At 33.1% G+C, this 22,405-nt stretch overlaps 1 protein-coding gene across 5 annotated transcripts in view; it reads right to left on the bottom strand.

Moving 5' to 3' along the window:
- dnc (phosphodiesterase dunce) overlaps positions 1-22,405 on the bottom strand; it is a 286,377-nt gene that overhangs the window by 116,374 nt on the left and 147,598 nt on the right. The window contains exon 1 of one of the 5 annotated variants that reach the window (XM_018549948.1): positions 16,694-17,670. The exons of the other annotated variants lie outside the window; for them this stretch is intronic. Coding sequence (XP_018405450.1) covers positions 16,694-17,670 — 977 coding nt within the window. Of the gene's footprint in view, positions 1-16,693; positions 17,671-22,405 lie in introns of those variants that run through there. 5 annotated transcript variants of the gene reach the window in all.

Here is a 22,405-nt window from a genome sequence, read left to right as displayed (position 1 = left end):
GTCTCCGGCGTGTCTCACGAGCGAGCGTGACAAGAGATGTGTCTCCGGCGTCGGGTCGCTTGCGCTCACGGCACGCGGATCAATCGGGTGCACATGGCCGCACGAACACGCACGATGCACTCGCTGGTCCTTCCCACGTCGCACATGGGATGACGATCCATCGATGATCGATCGTCGCGGTGAGGTGAACGAGGGCGACGCGCGCTTCGCGTTTTCACTCGGGGTAGCCGCGACAACGTTCTGGTCCTGAGATGAATCGGACGGATCCGCGTGCGGAATATCGTAGAGTGCGCGTATAAAGAGGGAGAAGATCCTCTGGATGATCAGCGGGATCAACGTCGGCGATCCGAGACCGGCTGGAGCGAGGACGCAACGAGACGCGACAGCAGAATTCGTGGTAGCAAACAGACCGCTCCAACGTGGCTGCAGGACCGCAGACGTAAACCCGTGGATGGGTGGAATGAAATGAGTGAAAGAGAAAGAGAGAGAGAGAGAGGAGAGGGAGGAGAGAGAGACAGAGAGAAAGAGAGCAAGAGTGAGAACAAGACAAAAGGGTAGTAGGAATAGAGATGGCAGAGAGTACTGTAGAGAAAGACGGAGAACGAAAGAGCGACGGAGACGAGCGGCGCCGTTCTCTCGTGGCTCTATCGACGCGAGCGCCTCCTTCGTCGACTTCCGCGCCGAAAACGCCGACGCTCGCGGCCACTCGGGGTGGCCAAGGGTGGTGGAGAACGTGAGGGATGCGAGGGTGATCAAAGGGGCGGTAATTAGAAAAGGAGAATACATTGCGAGTGGTAACTGATTACGGGATTAATTAGGAGGCTTGGCGCGTACCATGTCACATTATTGATCATCGAAAAGATGAACATGAAGTATAGATACTGTCATAAGTAGCTCGCTAGGTAAAGCTTAGAAATGAGGAACGACGATTAGAACGAATGGAAAGATGATCGAAGACAAATCTAGCAAAGGGAAAGTTTTTTTTCCAGGATAAAGAAAAATAACAATTCGTGAAAGATAATAGTAAAAATAAATGTGTGATACGCATAAAACATGAAAGAAGCTATATGAGCCACAGGGAATAGTAGCAAATAAATGCAGTCAGAGAGAGGGTGCAGAAATAAAAAAAAAACACCATCATAAATACGCTGGGGAATGCGAATGAAAATTTTCATTCTGTGATGACGACATCGAACTTCTAACAACAATGAAGTGCGAAGATGCACCGGAGGTGAACGCAGAAACGCTGACGGACTCCTTCATCTTCTTTCTTCTACTTTCTTTCTCCGCAGAATTTTCTACACTTTTTATTTTATTATTATATTATCGGATATCTTGCTTCTTCATTATTTATCCTTTTTTTTTTGTTGTAGTCGATAAATACATTAAATAATCGAAATTAAAAAAATACATTTCCAACGACAGATCATGTCGTTATAACGATTACGATTTAATTGTTGTGTTTATCGAGCATTAATGAACTTTTTAAGGTATTATATATGTGCAACTTTTAGATGCATAATATTTCAACAAAAAGTAGCCATCTATTTTTCATAGAAAATCAGTATCTGTGAGCACGAAATTTTAAGCACTCAATTGCTAGAACGCCGATTGGTGAACTATTAGTTGACTTTGTATATAGAGATTGATAATTAACGTTGACCTCAACTAAAGAGCAAATACGACTCGAGGGTTCAAAGGAGCGGACTATCGATAATTGGCTTGATTAAGCGATTATCTAAATGATTACACAATTAATCGATGGTAAAGCCGCCACCGAGAAAATCAATCATCAAACACCGAGCCATCGAATGCGCGGGCGACGCACGGCCGTCCCGGAAATGGCAGACGTGAATCCGCACACGCTCTCGTACAGGAGCGAAAGAGCGAACCACGTGCTCAGAACGACACACCCACGTTTCGTTCGAGATCAATGGAGTGGCGGGGAATGTGTGATGTCTGTGCATGGGCATGGTTTGAGTAAACGCTGCAACAGGATACAATTTGTCGGGGTTGCACGAACGAACGACGACCGTGCAAATGAAGGTATTCCTAGGAGGTATAAACTTATCGCCCCAGTCGATACAAACTAAAAGCAACAACGTCAGTTTTATAATTTCGCACTCAACATATTATTGTAATATAACATATGATGTTAGAGCCTTGGCAGAATGACTGCCTTATAATCTTAAAACAATGTCTTATGATCTAAGTTTTTTGTCTTTAGTAATGTACAATAACTGTCTTGTGACTCAAGTTTTAAAGATGTATATCTTATGCGAAGTGTAACACCCCGTATACATATACATTCTTAAAACTTGAGTTACAAGACAGTTATCGTGTGTTACTAAAGACAAAACATTCTTAGGTCATAAGAAGTTGTCAGAAGATTATAAGTCAGCTATATTCTGTTAAGGCTTACTTCATGAAGTGTGAAAATGTCTGCATACAAAAGAAAAATGAGTTTTGCAATTGTCATAAAATTTGTTAATGCCTATGGTTGATCTTACTTTTAATTCCTCATTAGGAGGAATATAGATATAGGTATAAACCAATCACATTAAAAAATCTTACAATAGTTGTTTGTACAAAGCTGTCTTTTGTGCTGAACACTATACCATTTTATAACGTTGTTTATATGGATTGTCCAACAATATCGTAGTAACATTACGACATTCTAGTATTGTTACAAGCTTTTGTGCTGCATAGGGCGTGTAGTTCGTACACAGTTAACACAATCACAAACGCAATTTATTTTTTCGCATTGAGCTATCAAATTTCCAGCGCGGGCAATGAGGGTTATTAAAAATTATTGCATTCTATCATGCTAAGCACACGTACATATATTTAATCCACGTTTAATTCGAGAACAACATCACAGCATAATGACACGATTAATTTTAGTAATTCTCACTCATCTGGAATTGCATTTGACCGTAACGTTTAACATCACGCGCGGAACTATCAGATAACAAACAGTCAATAAAACGTGACGGTTCGTGTTTCCGAGTCAATAAGAAAGCCGGGAAGAAAAATAGTTCGATAGAATTATCCGATCGAATCGTGCAGAGCTGGTTACGTTACGAGAGAAATACGAGGGTTAACAGAGAAGTGGCGGAAAGTAAGGAAGCTAATAAAACATGCGACGTGTGCCACGCAGGAATAAGAAAGACGGCATTGTTGTAGATTTGTTCATACATAGATCCGTGACGTACGTGATACAGAACCACGGTCACAAGTGCCGTGAAAGTCGCGAGTAATTGTTCACCCATGACCTACGTCAACTATATTGACCATACACACGCGACTTTAATCTAAATAACACCACGTCGGAAGGAAAATATACATATCTTCCGTTTTCGCATGCAAAGTCCGAGAGGAACCTTCGAGAATTATTTCAACATATCAAAGCGTTCTATTCCCTCAAACTTCACTAAATCACTGTCGGCGATATTCAAGTTCAAAAACCATATTAAAAATATAAATAACTTTAATGTGTTGGTTTTTTCTTCAATGTATTAATCTTAGATTTCAATGTTAATCTTGATTAATTTTTTTTGTCTATTGCTTACCGCAAATAAAAAGTACAACATCGTAGAATATATAAATATGACTATTTCTTCAAAATACATACAATGACAATATATGACATACCACGTCGCAAAATCAATGACGTCGAGGGTGCCATTATTGTATGCTACAGCAGTAGAAAATTAAAGAGGATATGTTTCCTCCGAGATTATACGTTAAACTTTTCATCTCACTTATCGAGAATATAATAATGAGAATGTAAATATAGTAGACAGGCAAATCAACTACAAATATAATTGACAATTAAAATGCAATGTGCTAACAGCTCGTATTAGCTAATATAATATTGCATAAATTAAATTTTTCAATAATTTAATAACAAGAGATAAAAATTCTTTAAAAATATATAAAAAATAAAAAACTGTACATTTCTCATAATAATGACATGTAGATTTACTGATTGCATAACTATTAGAGGAAACAAGTAGAAAGAGAGGGAAACAAAGAAAGGATGGAAAGTAGAGAGACAAATCTCGAATGAAAAATCGATGGAAAACTAATTCCAAAGACAGGAGGGTTTGCAATCTGATAGTGGCGATCAATCGATTGAAGTGGCGTTTACAATGGGAAATCAATAAATGTATTCGACGAACACTCCATTAGATATGAACGAGTATTTCGGAGAGAATCTCCAGATAGTAAAATAGGACAATAACAAAATTATGTTATTGCGCGCGTGTGCATTACATTAATAAAATATAATAAATTTTATATTAAACGTATTAAATTTTTTTAAAGAAATTCTACCTATGTTTTATAAAGCTAACGCATGTATCACGAATTGTATTTTAATTAATATCATCATTTTAACAAAATTAATCTCGCCCTTGTGTAATTTTATATATCACGCGTTTGATAATTAATGAGCACGTTAATGTGGAGCAAATAATTTCAATTAACATAAAAAAAAATCGAACGTTACTAGTTGGATATATTGTCAAAGACTATCGAAAATTAATTGTTAAACGTAATTAGATTCAAGTAAAAAATTATTATTCGGATTATTCCGAAGCAATGATTCAGATACAGCTAAGCGAGATTCCCTTATTCCTGAGAGATTTTGAATCAGATTAGTATAACCTTAATTCGCTATGCACCAATAACTTGGAACTTAGTAGATGTATTGTATTCCGTATTATTTCCAGCGCGCTCGAATGCATCTTCGCGATGACACCATTTATCGCTTGCTCTTCGCTGAATCTGCATTACCGGACCAGCTTTCGATTCGTCCCCTCCGTATTCTAAGAACGCTAGTACTTCGATGACGCTTTCAATACTCAAGAGCTTTTTACCTTCTCATCTACTCTTTGCAATGTCCCTGAAAGTCTAACAAGAGATACCAATGTTCGGTTCAACGCTTTAAATTCATATCGTGGAATCACTGCAATACTGACGTTCTTTGTAAAAATAGCATGCGAATATAAATTTCATAACAATACACTTCATGATTTTAATATACATTAAACAAATATATTTAGGTATATGAGAGAGAGAGAGAGAGAGAGAGAGAGAGAGAGAGAAACAAAAATAATACAAAATTAATTCTAAGTTAAATATTTCTATAGAATGTAACAGAAAAGTAATTGTATGCAATATATTTATTAAAAAGATTCTGGAGGATCAGATTATTTGAAATTTTTTATGGCGATATAAATAAATATACAAAAGTAAAGTGATATTTATACGAGCAAAATTTACAACATATAAAAAGTAAACAAAAATATTTTTTATTAGTCAACCTTTGTACAATATTAAGTACATAAATATATGATATATGTGAATACACTCAGTTCCTTTTTTGAGGTCGTAATTTTGCAGTGATACTTATTTCAATTTTCGGTGACAAACGTCAAATGTCATTGTTCCAATAGCAAATTTTAGCTAAAAATCTTTAAGACCTTACAGCTATGGGATAAATCTTTACAAAATAGATTAAATACAAATTAACAAAATGGCAGTTATTATTGCAACTTTTACTATAGCAAACCCAATTTTTCAATTATTTTACACTAAAAGATTAATATTACAAAATTAAATGTTTTGATGGTATCGTGCATTGTTCACTCTACAGCGACACATCTCATTTCTAGAATTAAAAAAGATTTCTAGTTAAAATTCGCAATGATCAGACCACCGAGCCGAGATATCACTGTAAAATGACGACCTAAAAAAAGAGCGGAGTATATGTACACACATATACATATATATATATATTCCGAATATTTATATCAGCATTTGTCAATAAAAATTTTTTTATTCTTTTCATGTTATATAAATATCACTCAAAACATTCCTGTATATTTACTCAGTACGTTACAAAAAAAATTCAAAAATTTTGGACAATCTGCTCCAGTTCTTTTAAAAGGTGAATATTGATGTTACAGTAAAATAACAGAAATGTTACACTAAATTAGTTGATACATACAGCTAATAATAAAATTAAATAAATTCTGAAACAAATATTAAGTAATAAAATTTTTTTATTTTAGGTAGGTAAGCGAATTAAATTGAGACTGTATTTTTGTTTATAGAAAATTAAAATTAAACAATTTTAGAAAATAGAGTATCTTTATTATATTATCGTGTCATATTATTTAATATATTGCATTAAATCATAACTTTTTTCAAATAGATTTTTCTTCGCGAAAAATAAGAACAGGTAATTGCAATTTGTAGTACGAGATAACTTTTATAGATGAAAACAGAGTTTGACCCGACAGAATATTGATTGCAGTAACTGTGGCATCGTGCTGCCACGAACTGTTCGTCTGCTAAACTTTATGCACACTGCATCGTGTGAATCGATTTTGTAGTCGGTAAAACAGACGACGATTATCTTCAGCAGTGAAGCTGTGATGTTATGGTAAAATTTTCGTGGAAAGTTCATCAGTTTCAAAGATTTTCCACGATGGCACCACCGGGAAAATTACGGTCCAAGAATACCTAAGATGTTTCAGCTTTTCCGCATTGCAGAAAATATAAGATCCTCTGATAAATATCAATAAAGATAAAAATATTTAGGGTATGTTAAGTTAGCACCCCAACTATAGTACTCAGGAGTTCTGATTAGAGTTCCCACTTCCTTTTGACGAGACGAAGAGTTCCCTATAGTTAATAATAAGAGTTCCGCTCAATAAACATTCTTTTTACATTTTTTAAAAATGGGGTGCTAACTTTTTATCGAATTTCGAGGTGGAATAGTTCTGAGCGGCTTAATAGCTTCAATTTGCGATTGCCTAGAGTTCCTAATATGTAAAAAAAAATTTCGAATATTAAAAAAAAAATAAAAATTTTTGAAAAATTAATTTTTAGTTACAATAGTTCTGATGATAATTTCTGCTTCTTTTTGACGATATTTTTTTTAAACTTTATTATATTTCAAAAATGTTTTTTATGTATCAAGAACTCTAGGTATTCACAAAATAGTTCTGTTAAGCTGATCAGAACTATGCGACCTTGAATTTCGTTAAAAAGTTAGCACCCCATTTTTAAAAAATTATTAAAAAATGATTATTAAGCGCATATGTCATTAAAAATTATAAAGAACTCTTCGTATTGTCAAAAAGAAGCAGGAATTATCATCAGAACTATTGTAACTAAAAATTAATTTTTCAAAAATTTTTAATTTTTTTTTTATTATTCGAAATTTTTTTTATATATCAGGAACTCTAGGCAATCGCAAATTGAATCTATTAAGCCGCTCAGAACTATTCCACCTCGAAATTCGATAAAAAGTTAGCACCCCATTTTTAAAAAATGTAAAAAAAATGTTTATTGAGCGGAACTCTTATTATTAACTGTAGGGAACTCTTCGTCTCATCAAAAGGAAGTGGGAACTCTAATCAGAACTCCTGAGTACTATAGTTGGGGTGCTAACTTAACATACCCAAATATTTAGGCTTATTAGCCGTATAAAATTTACAAATTGAATGTAAGATTTTGAATTTTTAAATATACAAGAATCTTGTAAAAATATAATTTTGGTTTCATCTTTACGATGAGCCGCCAGTAGAAGTATTAAATATCTGGGTTGAAAAAGATCTAAAATGAGATCGTTTCGCCCCGAAAGTATGTATAAACAAAATTGCGTATTTTAAACAAGCATACGTATAGAAATACGCTTATATAAACTTGGCAGCTAAACATCGCAATCTCGTTAAGCCTTCGACAACAAATCTGTCTCGTGAGTCTGACGGTTTGACGATTCAGCGTAAAAACGTCTCGTTGAAGAATAGCTTTTCTCGCTTTTTTTGCTCACAAATTGGCAACTGCAATCGCAATGTTTAGATATGTCTAGCTTTAGATACAGATACGACTATTGACCCAATTTCTCACGACACATGGATGTCTGCTTCGTCAACTTTCGTTAGAAAAATACCTTAAAGAACATTGCAAAAAACATGCAGGATTCTCGCAGATGAAAGTAGGTCGGAAAGTCCAGTATACACATCGTAGGAATAAGAATCTCCCAGTACATGGTATTCCGCAAGGAGCAAACTATCTCGAAAAGATCAGTAAATCTCAAGACGATTGTCTTAAGCGTTGGCCGAGCTTCTCCCACGTGATACAACTTGTCAGATTTAGATAGGTAAAGTTTCGCGAAACAAGGAGAAATGGGAAGAGTAAGAGGGAAGAGAACGGCTAGCTTGTAAAGTTTGCTATAATTAAATTATAAGACTTTACTATGTTATGAGCGGCATACTCTTTCCTCCCTGCCCGAGTTGCTCAGAGCAATTTAAAGCATTACAACTTGAAGTTGCAATCGCGTTTTTATTAGCATTATTTGTCTATTTTCCGTGATCAACTACTGTGCTGCAATCAATATTCCATCTTGCGTAAGAAGACCACCGACACAAATTACACTAATGGTGATACAACTAAGATCGTTTAACACGAAAAAATCCGAGAAACTGGAAACAGAATTAAATTAATCAAACATCAAGCCGTTTTCATTATCAACATGACGTTAGTGAGATTACCCACGCAATCTAGAACTGTTACCATATTGCACAATCTCCGTTAATTAATAACACCACGGTGCTGCGTAACAGTGTCGAGCACCGACATCGATAACAAGCGTACGCATTACTGCGTTTGTAGACGCATACAGATGCAAGAAAAATCTATATCCATTTAGCGAATGTAGAGAAGGAGCAGTTCCAATATTTAAACTACGGTTCTTTGTTGTCATTTTAATATCAATTTTACTAAAGTATTTTTTCCCCCCCGAGTATCTATATCGATTTGCGCAGAATAGTCTGACACATATCTATCCGTCGAGCTCTCTTCGTATTTGCCAAAGTTCATATCGTGAACAAACATACGAGTACACGTAGCATTAACGCGGGAGGCCGCGAATCAGATGGAACAATACTGCCGATTTGCGATTTCCAGCTCGTCATATGAACGATAACACTCACTGTACGCGCAACGAAATGTGTAATTTCACTTGGAAGAACTGGCACACAGGCTAGTAATGCCAATGCTATAACCGAGTCATATTGATCTGAAGATATTCTCTTCCTTTTATTCGTAAATGTTATGCTTCATTTCCGCAACGTATATGCCAGTGACGTATACTCGTGATGTTGAATGAAAAATGTAATTTACCTGCTTAGAAAAGTTTTGAAAAGATACAGGATACAGATAAGGAGGATACTCCTTATGTTTTACAATGAATTAGATTTACACATGCATATTTTATCATCGCTCATGACATATTTGTCATTTTAGTCAGTTTTGATTCATTTTTTAGAAACGGGGCATTTGAAAAAAAAATATAATTTAATTAAGACTGATTATAAAAATTTAGAAACAATAATTGACTTTGTTTCGTTATAATTGGATAAACTAATGTACTTGTCAGTATAAATGTTAGTGTGAGAATAAAAGATTTCAGGTAGCCTTGAGACAATTTTTCATTCGGGAAAAGCGATTACGAGTGAAATTTATCGTGCGCGCAAAGCTTCGTCAATTATCATTTTACATGCGAGTACACTTGAGAATTGTTTGCAAGTAGTTTATATGCTTAGTGACTAGGGCTAGATCTCAAACAAATCAAGGTCGTCGTAGCGACCCTCAGGGGCGCATTATTATCGATCTCGCGGAAGAATCGTTGCGGAAACAATGTAAAACGAACCGGCTTGGCGTGAATAAGGATTACATGTCGAAATGATCGATTATAAGTTGAATATTAAATCTTAAAGCTAAAATGCATTTAAGTCTCTGTCAGCTATATACATACATCAAAATAGTCTGTACGTTGCATGTAAAGTAATCATTTAGGCATTTACGCCTCTACAGTGCTAATATTATCATATCGGCAAGTTCTATTATTCATGTTATGTGCATATAAATGACAAAAGTAACTTAGAAATTTCTTACCAAAGTAACACTTTAGTGTAAATATTCTTTCATCAATCTGCTTGGTGTAATAAAATTGAATAAAGCATAACCTTTGCATTCGGCTTAGTCAATATTGTATTTAAATTCGAATTGAACGATGTCGTATAAATATTCTCGTCACGTTATTTCAACATTACGTGCCTTGATCGCGAGGAAAGTTCGGAAACAAAGTTCGAAATTACCTGTTTCCAGCGTGAGCAAGCGTGTAACGTTTCACGTCATCGTTGTTTCTAAATTAACTTTAGCAATACACAACAATTGCAATACATTAACGTCAAATATAAACGAACTTTTACCATAATATAAAAACATTAGACTTTCGATGAGGTCGGGGTTAAATAGATACTAGAATATTTTAAAGTGTCGGAGATTGATTACGAGCTACTCTCTCTTTCAATAATTATCTCTCCCTTTTTTCCGTGATAAATGCGAAACGTTCTAATTATCTAATTAATGAGAAGTTGATTGGACGCGTCAGATAAGAATCAAATTTCTGGAACGGATACGTCAAATGGTTATATTGTTAATGATCTACTACGTCTCGCGCAAAGTGATAAAACCTTCGTTAAATTATATCGAATTTAAATACTGCAGTATATTACTATACGGAAGAAACCATTTTGCTATAAAGTATTTAAAAATTTAACTAGAAATGCGCGCTTGCGTTCAAATATAATAAGCAATGCTGCAAAAAATTTTTATTATCTAATAATCAGCTTAAGTTCAACATAATAATTTTAATAATTTAACAAAATTATTTTTAAATGTACGAGTATATCTGTATGTGACTAAATTTTTAGATATTTCAGCAAAACTGTTTTTTTTTCCTTGTAACTTTACTGAGACACGTTTATGGAACTTGTGAATTACAAACTAGGTGTATAGTGATTTACTGTGCTAAATAACATAATTTAACTGGCCACTATATACGCGAACTTCAATATAGAGTTGTAACTAACTACTCTCGGTAAGCATAAGCGTTGCAACATTGATCGATTAATTAGCGTGTAATGTTACACATGCATAGGTACATACAAGAGAGAGTAAATACAAAACCAGTAAAATAAGGCAGGTAAACAATCTCTCATTCCATCATGCTCGCAAGTTTATGTTTGCATATAAATACCGCTCGTGCGACCTGCAGGAAAACGTCAAAATTCAGGCTTTCATGAAATCACTTATTCATGTTGCACGGTCAGTACGTTCTCAAGGAATTGCAGTCTCCATTCCATTTAGATGCAAGTTGGTAATTCCTGTAGAGCTATGTTGTAATGTGGCACGTTGTACATCAAAGGATACGTAATTGATAGGAAATTATTGCTCCTCAGCCGTTGAATGTAACCATACAAGTAACTAACTAGTGACTAAGGTAGCAGATAAGGTGAATATCGTGTTGCTTTTTAATTAAACACGCTGTCACCATTGAGGTATAATCTTCTCTCATTTGAAGTATTTTTTTTAAAATATATTATCGTTTTTATCTGTTGAAAACGCTACTAGAACTCGAACTTATAGATTAATAATCATTCTAAACGACTAGCTGCCGGCAATATATTGCGGTAATACCGCGTATGTGTCAATGTCTCGATCAACAGAGCTTTTTGTACTCGTAAAGATAACTGCAATAGCTGAGAAATAGTAATACGAACAAGACAAAATGATAAAACAAAATGCTATCAATAATAACATAGATAAATTACAATGTAATTGAAAAATAATTCTGTTGAACCGTTAAAACAATTACGTAAAACGGTAAAATTGGTTGTTAGAATACCAAAACAGTTTGCAACATTGTTCATCATGCTTAAGATTCCTGTAAAATTATTCTGATGATCTAACAAAATTATTTTTAGATGTGTAACTAGTTCAAATTTTTAGTCTTCAACAAAATTACTTTCAGTGTAGAAAATTTATATTGTAAAACACACAACTTCAGATTAAAGAATGTAGATCTTTCTATATATTATTTACTTTCTATTTTTTTCTATAAAAAATTATAAGTATATTTAGTTCTTTTTATCTTTTCTATAAAAGATTACGGACAAATCGTATTATTTCACGGTTAGATCAATTAGTGTTTCCTATATTGCATATTGGCGATGAAATTTGAGATCCGGGAGTATTGTTTCCAAATCAATAGCTGTAATAATGGGCATCCGGCTGAATGACAATTTGCGAATTAATGGATGTACTCTCAATATTGTATTACTGATGTAAATATGGATTTCATAATCAGCTTATAAACAGAATCCCTGCGAAAGGCAATTAGTACTGTGAAAGGGTTACGTCTGTACGTCAAAATACAGATTATTCCCTTCAAAATGTTTTAATTTTGTTCAGATATCAAGATACGCTATATAATATCGTAATTTTCTCACAAACAACTCTCAATTTACTCCATTTTATATTTTGCGTTTCATCTCGCGAACACAGCAAAAGCTATCCTGCAAAGGCCTTGTTTAACGAGTCAAGGGTCGACGGTGCACTTTACGAGTGACGTTAGAAGATCTAAAATGCAGGTGAGAGAAGAGAAAACAGAGCCGTTGCTGCACTTCAGATGCGATATGCAAAATGAAAGGTTTTTACACAATACGATAGCTGTATGAGCGATCAAGCTTTAACTCATGTTTCTCAAACACATTTTGACCTTGCATTTTTTGAACATAATATTATGTATATTACTCATATACCGAGATAGAATTATTTTATATTCCTTAATCCTATCGAATATCATAAAAAATATTTTAATATATACATAAAAAAAATTAACCATTTTTTACGTATTTTCCTCGACACGCCAAGCTTTAATAAAATTATTTGATATAAATAAAAATATCTAATATATATATATATTATTATTATATTATACATTATTTTTATATTTTCAAAAATGTTATTTGTATAATATTGTACTCTATAGAATGAGTTATTGTATATCACACTGAATAGAAATTGAAACATTAAAAATACATATTAGATATATATTTGAATTAAATAAATTAAATAGTTTAGACATTTTTATGAGTTAATTTAAAATAAAACATTTTACAAATGATGATACTTTTTTAATCTTTATAAAAGCTCGGCCTTAATTCCATACATCAGTCTTAACAAAATTTTTAATCAAACACATAGAATTTATCGGGAGCTCAACAACTCTCTCTGTCTTTTCCACACAAATATTCACTAAATAATTACAAAATTAAACCATTATTTTGTAAAATTTCTAGAGAAGTAAAAATAGTAAAAAAAGATAAATAGCGAGTTTTTTCAGTGCAGGCCTAATTAAAAGAAGTGCGAAAAGTTCGGCAAAAATATTATGCACGAACTTTTCAATACAACTTTAATGTACAGCACCGAAAAAGATTTAATTTTTTCATGAAAAAATATCTAGCAGAGGAGGCCGTACATTTAGCAAGTCATATTTTCACTCATGAGTAATTCATGTGTGCATCATATAAATGTATGCTTTTCGCGCATACATTAAGCCCGATTCAAGCCCGTTATATTCGAACGCGCAAAAATCGAATTGATAGGTTTTTATCAAAAATATATCGTTTCATTACATTAATTTACTGCGATCTGAATTTCAAATTAAGCTATTCTGTTACAAGAGAATACATGCTTGAAGAGAAAGTAAAGAAAAAGGAGATGAATACGTTACTTCGTATTATCGAGATGAAATGTTTGCATCGATCAGAAAATGCATCGAATGCAACTTTCTTTTATTCTCATTGCAGTAGTTTAAACGCTTTCAAATTCGTTCGACGTAATTTCTTGAGTAGCATGAGAAAGATTTTCAGGTTGCTCGCCGCATTCATCGGCCAACATTTTCAGGTTGAAAGCATAATAGATGTATAATCTATTTTTGAACATACGTCCCAGTTGAACGAAGCCCGGTAAACGTTTGCGCATTGGTCGACAAACATATGTTTGTACTTGGAATGTGACGCGACGTAATTAATGTGGCTTGCCATAGAGTGTGGTTGAGACGGACGCTGTAAATCGGGAAAGAATAACTGCGGTCAACATTTCTCCTCAATCAATAATAATTTTAAATACAACGAAACAGAATAGAATAAAGAAAAAAGAGACAGAAAGATGAATAATAATTTATACTTTTAAGCGAAGTTGGAAATATTACTTTATAAAACTAATATTCACCATTATTTAGAAAATTAACGATTAAGTTACTTTTTTATAATGCTAAAGTAAGAGATATTAGATTTTCAAATTATATATTTAATAATAAATATTAATTATAATAATCAATATTAAAACTTAAAACTCTGAGTTATTCTCTTATAGTAAAGTTTTCATTATATTGAAAACTTATCCAAAAAATCTTCTATAATTTACTCGTGTGAAGCTGGAATTTCCGTATATCTTTTAAACTAAGGGTGAGCAAACGAAAATTCCAACTGAGCATTCATGAGCAAACGATGAGCAAACGAATGCATGAAAAAAAAATCGATTTTTTAATATTGGGGGGCCAGCTTCACACGAATCTATAATTTAATATTCATTATCTTTTAATGTATCATAAGTAATTTAGATTGTAATTCACAGATGCAAATTTTATTAAAAACTTTCATTAGCATTGTTTTTAAACATTAATATCGTTATTAAGAATGCATTCCAATTTACTATCAATATTGAAAATTTATAACTCATGTTATGTACATATACCTACATATACTACAGTTTCAGTATTGACAGAGACTGTCGAAATACAACCTACGATATAAAATACAAAATGTTTTTTTTTTAAATTAAATTTGTATTAAAGTAAAATATTTCTTTACAATATTTCTTTCCTAAAAAATAATGTTATCTAATTGAATGAACATAAATATTTTTTTTAAATATTAAACAGATATCAAAATAATAGAGTATTAATAATAAAAGTAACAAATTCCGTTTTCTGTTATAGATAGAAAAATTCTATTATAGATAAAAAAATAACAATAACCGTAATATCATTACAAATAATGCGTTATTTCCCAATTCTACTTTTCACATAACAACTACCTTTTAGGTACCTATATTCACTTAGATATTTTTACTATTATACATCGACATATTTCCAGGAAGCAAGAAATTGTAACGAAAAGCAATATTTGATGAACTACACAGAAATTAAGCACTTCCAGCTTTATGCATCAAAAATAAGCAAAGATAAGGCTATGAGCGGCGCTTTCAAGAAAAATGGAAGACGACTGTTTCTCTAAATAAAGTAAGATAAGTATTACAAAGAGAACAAAGCGCTCGTAATATTCTGCATTATTCAGAGCTAATTACTTTCATAAAATAATTAGCTTCTACATTCAAGTCGATAACACTTGTAACTTCAATGTTTTATATTGTAATATCTGATCATTTTTACTTTGTATTTGTAAAATATTAAATAACATGTTTTTATTTTAAAAGATGTAACTGCTACATTTAAATAATATAATTTTCGAAATCAAAGGTAATGCAAACGTAGTAGGCGCATATAGAAATGTCTATTCAATTGTATCGTTATGTAACTGATATTATCGCAGCGTAGTAATGCGCAACATTAAACGTCTCATATGTGTAGTAATCGTGAAACACATATTTGTACATGTCGCATATCCCCCGGGCGAACAAGGCAGAATATTCTAATATAGCGTAAAATGAACACCATATTGTTCCTACTTCGATCAAACAGCATTCAATTAATTCTAAACATGCCTGAAACGAGCACGATTCACATCACAAAGGAACATTGGTCTGTGGTTTAACGCTTCTCCCTACTTACAAATGACAAGAACAATTACATTTGATTCGCGTTAGTACAATGTGGACTCTCTATCCGAAAATTTAATGGGAATATTACTTCCTTTACAAGTTCACATAAACTTCTTATGGAGAATTCAAAAATAATTACAAAGTATTCTTTTTCCTTTTTTTTTTGAGAAGATATCAAAATAATAATTTTGCTATTCTTAATTATATTTTCTAAATATATAAAGCATTTAAAAATTTGTACTGTCGTAATTTTCTTTTTGAATATAAAAAGAAATTTTTAACTATAGAAATTAATTTCTTAAATATAAAATTGTAAATTCGAGAAAAAAAATGTGAAATTTTCTATTATTTTTATATTTTATATCAATGAATAATTTCTTTAACAATTAAAAAACTAAAAATGAATAATAATTGTGTATGAATTTTAAATCAAAAGGTTTGTTTGATTCACATAATACAATTAATGAGAAATCACAGAAGGAGCGATAATATCATTGCAACATGAACAACCATATAACGTATGTTTCATATATAATTTCATGTTTACTTCGTAGCAAATCCAATTCGTCATAATGACATAATCATTCACATTGTAATAATTGGCATCCCGATGAATTTTAGTACCGTACATAATATTATTTTCCCAGAGATATATCCATTAAAATCGAGTCGTTGTAATTGCATAAACAAATGTTATCTATGCAGGCTTTGTTAACAAATCGTGCATTTATATCATCTAACCTGTTGGGTGTTCGCGAATTTACCCAATAAATTTCCATCGATTTCTATCAATTCCATTATTTTTTTTTACAAAACGGCGCACTGGGAAAGGTTAACATGGCGGATGATCGCCTCAGGCGGTTCTACCTCGAAAACACGGACACAATGGCAGGGCAGGAAATTCGATCATTCAACTACTCACTCTAGAAAGACCTCGGAATCGCTTCGGGGCAACACCAACCTCGGCAATACGATGGCCTTTTTGCGTCGGCTCTTAAGCGTCTGTGTGGTGAATTGGAACTCCGATGTCTGCAACGTCTGTAGGGGCGAATGTGGGCTCAAGATCGTGATCTTGCGGTCGCTACCACCTGGACTGGTAAGAGAGAACACATTGGTCGGCGGCGGCAGACTGAGATGCTGCGGTATCTTCCTTTCTAATCCGGTATTGGCAAAAAGACCGCGTCTGACTTCAGCATTCATGCTCTCTTCTCGATGAAGATTCTCACTGCTCTTCGACTCGACCGTCACTATCCTACGCACATCCCTCGTAGATGAAGTCAGAAAACTCCTGTAGTGAGTTTTAGAGGAACCTACGTGCGTTTCCGAGGATGAGGACAACGACTCCATCGACTTGGAGTCCTCAATGTAGCGATCGTCGGCACTTAAAAAATTTTTCGACGATCGCAGACTCTCCATTGATCTGGCAGTCACTTGGCTACTGACGCCACCCGCTGTTAACAAATGTTGTTGCTGTTGACGTTGCTGTAACCTCGAGATGCTCTTCACCTCGGGTTCGTATTCTTCCTGGCTGGAGCTGGACTGCGGACTGCGATTCGTCACCATAAAGAGTCCTAGTCGCGAACTATCGCTCACACGTAGAGATGACACCGTCGTTTTTTTACGTAGAGATTCAGCATCATCGGGAATGTCCAAGGAGTAACGACACTTCTCGTATAACTTGCGCGTCTTAACAGATTGTGACGTGTCCTCATCTTTCGGTAGGTTCTCTACTTCGTTTTCGGATGCGCACTCCATTGTATCGGAATCGGACTCCTGCGCTCGCAAGATATGCTGACTGATCTTCGAGGTAAATTTTGAGGTGGAAGTAGTAACTTTTGTAGAGAGTTGGTTCACCAACGTAACTGCTTCACGCAAGTCCTCAGTATCGTCCTCATCCATCTTTGCAGAGTCGCCAAATTATTCAGGAAACACTTACAAAAGTTGCTGCAGTCAAACGAAGGCTCTTTTCCGTGTAATGTTATATCAAAAAGTTGTCAGAAGATCATTGCGAGCGATCATATATAATTCGTCAAAGAATTAAACTCGTCAAAATTATCAAATTTTTAAACAGGATATGTTTACAATTCCATGTGGATTTCTTCGTCATCAGATCAGAACCGCGTATCGTCCTTGATACTTTTTTTTCTTCGGTTGCACCGTGTGTTCCATTTACACGATTTTGTCGTGTAAGAGTCAACAAGCTGAAAGTCAATAACATCTTTCAACATTTTTGAGATAATTTTCTTTAATTGGAGCACTTGGAGCCATTTTTAACGTTACTTTTTGCATTCAGCCTCTATCAATTTCATTAATAATTTTTGATAATGATATAAAATTTGTAAGTAATTATAAATCAACGTTTTTATTATTCAGTTTATTGTATATTTTATTGTTATAAAAACTTTGGTTTTACGTCAGTGATACAATAGATAATATTTTAAATATTGGGTTAACAAATATATTTCCAATATTAAAAAATATTTACTGAATTTAAATTTATCATTAATGCCTTTGTACAGTAGCGAGTTTTTTTTCCATTACAAACAGGTTAATTGGTTCAAAACTAAAATTCAGTTATTTTTATGTCGCATGTTTAATCAAAATTACACATAATAATAAAATTTATTTGTTTTTAAAATTTCCTATTTTGATAATAATTAAGAAACATTTACATATTGTTTACAGTATTCTTGCATGGACAAAGAAAATAATTGATATTTATATAACAAAAGATCCAAAAAGATTATAATGGTAATTTAACTTCCTATGAAGTGCAAGAAAATTAAATCAACTTTATTTCTATTCAAAATGATTAATAGATTTTATGATTATATATATATATATGTATATATGTGTATTTTCAAAGTTTTATTTATGAATAATAACATAAATTCATGACTTAAACTGAACTATTCCTCTGACGACAAATATTTGTAGAACATGTGCGTAAAAAAATAAAAATAAAAAAACATTGAATAAGTTTAACACGAGTTTCTGTTGCAATGATGAATATTTTTATTTGCGCGTAGAATCAATATTTAGCGACTTGTCTAAGTGGGTGATCATTGATTTTTTTATAAATCCAATTAACGGAACGATTGTAATTAAATCGCTTGCTATCGACATTTCTTTTTTTTCCTACATTCTTTTACTCTCTATTTTTTTCTGTTTCTGAGACATTTCTCTGGAATCGGAACATTCATAGCCTCTGCAAGAGTTACTATGTCCACCGCGAAATTCACGAATTAAAGCATCTGTGCGCAAAGGTATAACTTCCTGGATTTGAAAGCTTCGCTTTCAAGTAACATGCAATTGACGCGCGAACAAGAATTCGATACAAGCTTATAACAATGGCCACCGGTAGAGACAATACGTACAATAGGCACACCGCGGTAGAGACATTCAATTGCATCCCGGTTTAGTCGAATGCCCGTCTGGCTTCAACAGTTGTACCGTATAAATTAGAAACAGTTGAACACCAAAGCTATAAGCTTATTTGTGTACCTAGAACTTACAATAATTAAAGTAGAAAATATTTTTCTGTGTGAGTCAGAAAAGATATAGCAAATATCTTCTATATTCTATTTTCCGCCAATATTTAACGTAAAAAATATCATTTATTTCTGTTCCAAGAATTTCTTTGTTTCTTTAGGAATAGAAATTTTTTACACGTAGAGGTATTTTTAGCAATTTTCATGTTCCATAGTCGCAAGCAAATAACGCGCGCGTTTCAAGCATTACGCATATAAACAAAGTAATTCACGGTATTAAGGGACGGTAGTTGTTGCGGTATGTAAATCGCATTAATTAATATATATGGAAACGCGCATAAATTATTTCAACCAGTCATAAACGTAATAACGCTATAATTGAGACGACTATTACATAACGTAGTCTAAACTAATAAATTTGAATCCCACACATTTGTCATGTTAATTGTACACTTTGGATAATGAGTAATATTAAGCAAATTGAATCACGTTACACCAATGACGTAAATTTAACAATAAATATTAAATGATCTTTGCTGCGATTGTCACGTATAGTGTAGCAATAACAGTCTGGTGAGCAATTTGAAATCTTCGAAAACTTCTGTGCTGATTAGATCGCGCCGGAGGTCAATCAAATGGCCATTCAACCTTGGACCAAACTTTCTGCTAAAGATTAAAGATTAGTCTAGGATAATGCCATGGTATAATGAACAAAACTGCTAAAATTGCCGCATTATATTAAATTTATTTTTCTTTTAATTAAAAATTTTTTTGCTGGATTTTAAATATAAGTTCTGCTTATGATACCTTTATAGCAAGTTTTTATACATCTTTTCATCAATTTTTACATCGTAACGATATTGATCAATCACAGTTAATTCATTTACAGAAACAGCGATTTACAATGCATTAAAGATAAACTTAGCTATGCTGAAAGAATCCAGATATGCTGCATGTTGTCGTTTCTATCAAAAGGTCGATTTGTAAATAGATGCCAAGTCATTTTGCCAAATATTTGCGAAACTTCTAGTCATCTATATCAAGATACACACAGCAGGTAAAAACATCCTTCGTTAATTTAACGTCTAAAAGCGCTCAACTGTCGCTCAACATTTGATATTTCATAGTGTACGTAACTGAAACCTCGATATCAAATTTTCAGCGTGTATTTAAACTTCTTCAGCTTTGAAAAAGAAAAAATTATTTATATTATTAAATTTACAACTTTAGCTTTAATTAAGTTTTAAACTTCTACGAAATTTCAATGTTTTTCTCATCTGTGATCTTGATGTATAGAACGGGTATTTAATTTTTTAGAAGATTTTAACGCGACGCCGTTTTGATGGAAAAATAGTTTTCGCAATCAGACTTCGTATCGTAAAAGCGCTATTTCTTCAGAATGATCTTTTATTTTAAACTATTAAGGACGCCCACGTTGAAAACCATTTGAGCATATCTACGCTGCAGATTACGTAGCGGATTGCACGCGAGGCTTTACTAGCATTTTCCTTATCGATCGTGCTCTTGCAATGCATAGGGAGCTTCTATGAAATCATCGCAATGGAAATTTGCACAATACAATTTGCTCTCAGAATGTGTGCTTATTGTCATTGTAAGAAAATTCGAAAACCGGAATCGCACTACCTTTTATACTATCGAAATATACTGCACATATCGATGCAAATCGGATATTGTGAATGTCGAACTGACTAATTGCATGTTCGTTAAGAATATTAATAATTAATTAATTAACTTAGCAAAGATTATATAATTGATCACATATTTATACTCAAAGAAAAAATATAATAATAGTAATTATAAAGGTGACAATTATGCAAGTTTTATACACATGTAAAATTAGTGTAAAATAGTTAAACAAATTATTTTATAATTTGCAAAAAAAATGCGTCTTTGGTCATTTTTAAATTGCTTAAAAAATATTATAGAAATTCGGGAATTAACTCGAATGAAAACTTGAACCTTAAGTTATAATCGTAAGATAAAAATAACTAAATAACATGAGATAACATGAGATTTTTTTGTAGCACAAATATTTTAAGGAACGCGCACTAATTATGGCGTATACATATGCCATCCGCTGTATACTGTTATATATTCTATGCAAATTAATTGTTTAAAAAACGCCAAAATTATATGATTATAATTATCTAATTGATTAGTTAATTTATACTATGAATTAACGAATATTATATGTTATATCATAATATGTAATACAATATATACATACACATTATAGAATAATATTATATATAATATTACATATTATATGTAATAAAATACCTTATAATTATTTAACATGAATAAATTAATTAATCAGATAATTATAATCGTAGGATATTGGCATTTTCCAAACAATATGAAAAAAGCTTAAATATGTTGCACCGTGTAATTATTGTAATTGCATATAACACATTAATGTTGATAAATGAAGTAACTGTAAATGATAACATACACTTATTTTATAATCTATGATAAAAACTTTCTCTAAAGTAAAATTCAAGTAAACTGTAAAATGCTGGGAGAATATACAATAGTCAACCATAAACTGCTCTTAAATCTTCATAAGCTGCAGCTTTTCTATAATCAGAACACGTACTACAATCAGCTGTGATTGTCTCATCCCGAAAATAGGTCGTATCAAATTCAACGAACTAATAGGTCGTAGATATTTCTAGGGATACGGTAACCTTGTTCCCGGGCTTAAATGAATAGCCGACCTGGCCATTCCACGACGGGCAGTCACGATTTGTTGATGATCGCCGGCGTGAAATCGTTCACACAGTTTCACCACCCACGTGAAACATAGGGCAAGGCTACATTACACTTTACTGGTACGACCCTATTGAAACACGCCACTTCCGGTTGGATCCGTTTACCAGGCTCTATATAACAGTTTCATCGATTCCGGCAATGCACCAGCTGGTTGCATCCAGATTAGGGGAAATGTTGGGTTCGAGGTCAAACGGACTAGATTCGTCCTTTCACCTGGATCCATCATGATGCCACGCGATTTGGCCATTTCGGTTGAGCGATAGACCATGAGATACTTCATCTCGAATGTATCTCTATACATTTAAATAGGGTTGATGCAAGTGCATGTTCGTTCTGTAAATATTATACCT

Source organism: Cyphomyrmex costatus, unplaced genomic scaffold, assembly GCF_001594065.2.
Source record: "Cyphomyrmex costatus isolate MS0001 unplaced genomic scaffold, Ccosl1.0 scaffold91, whole genome shotgun sequence".
NCBI lineage: Eukaryota > Metazoa > Arthropoda > Insecta > Hymenoptera > Formicidae > Cyphomyrmex > Cyphomyrmex costatus.
Note: the sequence above shows the minus strand (reverse complement) of the source record. Positions and strands in the feature narration are given on the sequence as shown.